A 5,903-nucleotide genomic window follows, 5' to 3' on the forward strand; every position below is an offset into this window, starting at 1 on the left:
CAAGTTCCGGAAAGCTATGTCAGAGTCAGAGACTACTGGGCCCTGGACAAAGGCGAAAAGACAAGGCAGGCTTCCTGCCTTGCTCTTATCTGAGGGCGCAGAGGGTCGGAGGCAGAACCCCTGGGGTGCAGGTGAGGCACTTCAAGTGGCAGCCAACCAGGGTCTCCACCTCACTTCTTCTTCCTCTGTTATCAACCCCCTCCTCCCAGCACTTAGGCCCCTTCCTATTCCTCCTTAGGCCCCTCCCTGGGCCAGCCCCCTATCTCCCACCCAGTTTGAGATTGCATAAGTAATCCCAAACCCGGGTTTGCAGCAGTGTAAAACAGAAAGCAGAGAAGGTAGATGCTGCCAGGGCGATCGCAATCTCTTCCTCTTCCAAACTGCAGCTTGGGACTCTGATTCTAAAGGCTCCTTACCGCGCAGCCTGAAGCTTCACCATGGTGAAAATCGCCTTCAACACCCCCACCGCCTTGCAAAAGGAGGAGGCACGACAAGACGTGGAAGCCCTTGTGAGCCGCACTGTCCGAGCTCAGATCCTGACCAGCAAGGTAGTGGTCCCCACTCCTCCCCTGGCTGCTTAACAGGGCGGGGGTTGTGCGAGACAGGTGGCAAAGAACAAAATGGAGATTTTCTGCAGGCTTCGGTCCCCTAGCAAGCTGCTCTGCACTTCTACTCTGTTGAGTTTCCCCAGTAGCTCATGTTCTGCCTAGTGGTGCCACCCTTTAGTCCTTCTCGCCTAGCGCTCCTCTGCATCCCTGCGCGATACACCATGATCTGTCTGCTCTAATCTAAGCAGCCTATTAACTGTGGGAAGTTGGAGGGAGTTTGAGGAAAACTCCAGGGACCTGATGTCATCTTCTCTTGTGGGACGCCTTAGGGACTAGATACTAACAAAGGGTATGCTGCCCTGTTCCCAGCTCCAGCGGCGTGCACAGCCTCAATAGGAACCGAGCTGACGCGAGGGGTGAGCAAGGGCAGGCGATTTAACTATTTTTTCTTTCATTTTGACTTGGATGAAATTGTATGACTTTCTTTCTAGGATCTAAGAGTGTTTTCGGGAGCTAGGGATGGAATGGAGGAGGGGAGGCAGTTTTGACTAGAAGCTATTTGGGTTGGCAAGTGTGTGCGAGTGTATTTCAATTTCTCCCTGGTCAAAGGCTGCCTTAAGCATTCCTTAAAGGAGCTGTCAACATGAGACTGGTTAGTTGAATTTGGGGTATTTACTGTGCCCCCGTACTACAAGAGCCTTGTTTTCAGAGTAGCATTTCCTAAAGAAAACACTCTTCTTCGGTAAAAAGAAACTCCGTGATTTTTTTGTCTCTATTTTTTAAACTTTATTTTTAAAATTATTTCTGTTCGAGCAATATTCCCCATGCACTCCCCACAGAAAGATGTGAAGTAGGCCCAACTTTGTAGTTTAAACCACTAAGTTTTCCAGAAATTGGGGGAGTTTTCCCCAAAACAAGTTAGCCATTATTTATTTAGTCCAATTTGTCTTTTCTTTAAACATCTGCCATATGTTCAATGTTTGTAAACTACTTCTTATTTTCCTCTGTAAAATCTCAAAGCGCAATTATAGTTTGTTCATGTTCTTCAAAATCTGTGAAGTGTTAGAGTTACAAATCTGTGCAAGCTTTTTTTTTTTTCTCCCTATAAAGTTTTAATTGTTGTGTTCAGTAGTAGAGATTTAGAAAGCACTTTGAGTAAAATAAGAGTCCTTGTATAAAACTGATTGTGCATACAATTTGAAATGCTAACGTGCTAATGTATAACTTTGGGAACAGCAATAAAACTAGCTCTTGTGTATTATACATTTCAAAACTCAAAAGTAACACCCCCTTGCATTGTTGAGGTTTTAATTAAATGATAGGTCATAGGTGTAATTGTCCTCCTACTTAGTTTGTAAGTGAAATATGGCCAGATATTTTGGGAGGTCTGACGGCACATAACAACAACAACAACAACAATTAGATGCTAGTAGTTAAATATGGGAGCTCTGGTAGCGTAGTGCCTAAGGCACTGGACTGCTAACCAGAGGGCTGGCGGTTCAAACCCCCCAGTAACTCCTTGGAAGAAAGATGGGGCAATCTACTTCTGTAGTGATACTGCCTCGGAAACCCAAGGAAAGGTCGCTATGAGTCAGTTTGACTCCACGGCACATAACAACAACAACAGTTAAATATACCCATAAAGTAATCCTTGCTTTTTCTCTTACCACGAAGAACTTCATGACTTGTGTTTGGATTAAGTTAATATGCAAACAGTACTTCTACCAGGCATGTGGTGTGATGACCAATAAACAAAAATGACATTTACACTCTTGATACATTATATCATGATGTATTGATCTGTACATCAGAAATTGAGTACAACAGATTAAAAGTCATAGGTTGTGTACAATGACTTTAAAATATAGTTCAGAGGGACATTAGCTATGACTGGTCCTCCGCCACCCTGAATTCCAGCAAATTTAAATGCAAACAAAAATTCTTGCTTCTAGCATGTAGGTATGTGTTCTGAAAGTAAGACTCTAATACTTAGACAAGAGCTCTGGTAGTGTAGTGCCTAAGGCACTTGACTGCTAACCAGAAGGCTGGCTGTTCAAACCCACCAGCCACTCCTTGGAAGGAAAATGGGACAATCTACTTCCGTAGTGATATTGCCTTGGAAACCCAAGGAGGGGTCGCTATGAGTCGGTCCGACTCGATGGCACACAACAACAACAACAATATTTAGACATGTCTTAGTGACAAACTCGCTAAATTATTGGAAGGAGCGATGAAATCACAGTGCAGATTGTTCTTATGCCTCAGTGACATGAAAAAAATAGAAACCAATTCTTCTAAAAATATCAAATTAAGTCATGTGACTTATAGGCAAATCTCTTCATATTTCTGGGCATCAGTTCAATCATCTAAAATATAATTTCTAAGCCTCCAGCTCTACAGCACAGTGATTCCCAAACATAATTCATAGCTATGTCTTCATACTGTTAATCTTAGATAATATTTTTGTGTAAAATAATTAATTTTTTTTTAAATTATTTAAATAAAGAAAAGACTTCAAATTTTATGGAGTATTGGTGGAGGGTTTGAGTAAGTTCAATAATTTTTAACTATATGAATCCCAAATTTCTTTGAACTTTAAAGAAAAACCTTTTTCTGAAAAATCATATATCAAATGCTTGCCTGCCATTTCTTCTGCTGCATTGACTTCAAATCATTCATTTATTTTCAGCAAATTACTTTGCTTGGTTAGAGAGCATAAACATTATAGTAGCTCTTATAGAAAAGAGTTAATGGTCAATTTACATACCAGTGTTAATGATTTACCCTCTGATTACAAGGACCCAAATTTGCTGATTTAATTTGTTCTATCCTTGAATAATAAATAGTGCAGTTTAGGGCATATTTTTACCCAAGAATAGGATTGGAGAGGATGTAGAGTTAATCAGTTACTTGTTTGTTCTGGATATTTCTTCTTCAAATTCTTAAGCAAATTATTAACAGAAATTTACAGTAATCATTCGTTACACAGATAATTTGTCTTCATTATAAACTAAACCAAACCTACCGTCATTGAGTTGATTCCAACTCATAGTGACCACCATTGGGTTTCCGAGGCAGTAAATCTATACAGAATTAGATTACCTGGTCTTCCTTCCATGGAGTGGCTGGTGGGTTTGAACCACCAATCTTCTGGTTAGCAGTCAAATGCCTTAGGCACTCTTCAACCTTAAAAATCTAGTGTTCTGCCCAAAATTTAAAAAGCGTCATTTCACACATGCAATGCACAGCTATGGAACATTGAGTGGCATTAGGAAGCCTCAGAGTCCTTGGATGTCACAAATAGTTAAGCATTCAATTGCTAGTTTAAGAGGTTGACAGTTTAAACCACTCAGAGGTGCCTCAAAAGACTGGCCTGGTAATCTGTTTCCAAAAGGTCACAACCTTGAGACCCCTATGGAGTAGTTCTACTGCGCACACATGGGGTCCATGAGTAGTAATCAACTCAAGGGCAACTAATAACAGGAAGTCTCATATTTTTCATTAAAACTAGAAGCATTAGGAAATATATTTCTTGCCTTCAATATTTTTATTTCTAAAATAGGAGGAAATGACATATGCCTGCTCTTATAGGACTTCTTTCTTTAAAACCTAATTTTCAGAAAACAGTCTTTTGAAATTTGTTTACTAAATCAAAGGATACTAATTTTTCTTTAAAATAGCAAACAAGATGATTTACAAAAAATTTACAAATTGTAAAGAAACAAATAGTTATGCCTCCAAGAATCTGGTGGAGCTCTTTGGAAAACGGACTGTGCGTACTTTGCAGAAAGTTAATGATTATATCATTTTACAAGCCCCAAAATTTACTGTTTCCATGTCTTTAAACTGTGCAACTTATTGTATGAATGAATAGTTATTTTCATTTGATTCCTGAAATGTGTATCTTGAAATAATTTCATATGTATATTTGAGTTTGGAAATGCCAGAAGGAATGTTAATCTAATTGGAGATTTTCACATCTACAGACATCAGAATCTTGCAATGATTTTTAAGAACAGAATGATTTAACATCATTTAAAAATATCTTGGGTTTCAAGGGAGATATTTTGTACACAAAAGCAACTATATGACTAAAAGTGCGATCTGGTTTTGCTTTTAAATAAATAGGAGCTCCGAGTTGCCACCAAGGACAAAGAGAGCTCTGGGAGATGCATGCTTACTCTCTTAGGCCTTTCATTCATCTTGTCAGGACTTATTGTTGGTGGAGCCTGCATTTACAAGTACTTCATGCCCAAGGTAATAATAATTATAATTCTTAACATTTTGATTACTAATTGCTATATATATAGTAGCAACTAAAATAATTTGGTGGTGGATATCACAGAAATAAAGATTTAGGCAAAATTTTCAAGTTACCTTTTAGTTCATGAAATTGATTTGTCTTTATGGTGCTAAATGTAATCAACAAGCTGGGCAAAGAGTACATGAGTTTGTATAAATGTGAGAAGCCATTCAGATGTCGTGGTACTGAGTATTGGAAGGTTTTTATATTTCCCTTTTTGTCTTTTAGAGTACCATCTATCGTGGAGAGATGTGCTTCTTTGATTCTGAGGACCCTGGAAATGCCCTTCCTGGAGGAGAGCCTTACTTCCTGCCTGTAACTGAGGAAGCTGACATTCGTGAGGATGACAACATAGCAATCATTGATGTACCTGTTCCCAGTTTCTCTGATAGTGATCCTGCAGCAATTATTCATGACTTTGAAAAGGTGAGTTTCTCATTCTTTTTTTTTAAATGAATTCATTTTATTGCAAACAAACGTCTAAATTGATTTCTCCACTCACTTTCTTTAGAAAGAAAAAGAAATCAGCAGGCTAAGGAGATACCCATTCAAGAACTGACATGATTAAAAATTAAGATATAAATGGGTGACTCACAATTTCAAGTTTCTCATTCTTATAAGTATTCCAGAATTTTCTCTTTTTCCTAGTTCATTGACAGGTAGTAAGTGGCTGCATAAATGTACAACTTTTGATAAGTGATATTTTGTTGTTATTAAGTATACATTAGTTGATTTTGAAGGTTATAGCTGCTGCTTTCTTGTGTTAATGGCAGTTTGAAAATCCATAATGTTAATACCATTTATATCACACCTAATATTTTTCCCTCCCCAATAGGGTATGACTGCTTACCTGGACTTGCTGCGGGGTAACTGCTATCTGATGCCTCTTAATACCTCCATTGTTATGCCTCCAAAATATCTGGTGGAGCTCTTTGGAAAACTGGCAGTATGTACTTTACAGCTTAAACTTTGCTTTAAGCATTTCTAAATGATTTTGCTTTTTCATTTTAAATAATAGTGATTTGGGCCAAAATATTCCATTTAATTGAAAT

At 38.5% G+C, this 5,903-nt stretch overlaps 1 protein-coding gene across 1 annotated transcript; it reads left to right on the forward strand.

Annotated features, from left to right (window-relative positions):
* The first annotated feature begins 437 nt into the window (after positions 1-437).
* On the forward strand, positions 438-5,839 carry ITM2A (integral membrane protein 2A). Its single transcript, XM_007956832.2, has 4 exons — positions 438-548; positions 4,677-4,805; positions 5,080-5,277; positions 5,687-5,839. Exons 1-4 carry the CDS (start codon positions 438-440, stop codon positions 5,837-5,839), a joined length of 591 nt encoding a protein of 196 aa, XP_007955023.1.
* The last annotated feature ends 64 nt before the right edge of the window (positions 5,840-5,903 follow it).

The sequence above is a fragment of the Orycteropus afer genome, unplaced genomic scaffold (assembly GCF_000298275.1).
Source record: "Orycteropus afer afer isolate SDZICR_OR568_19922 unplaced genomic scaffold, OryAfe1.0 scaffold00668, whole genome shotgun sequence".
Taxonomy (NCBI): Eukaryota; Metazoa; Chordata; class Mammalia; order Tubulidentata; family Orycteropodidae; genus Orycteropus; species Orycteropus afer.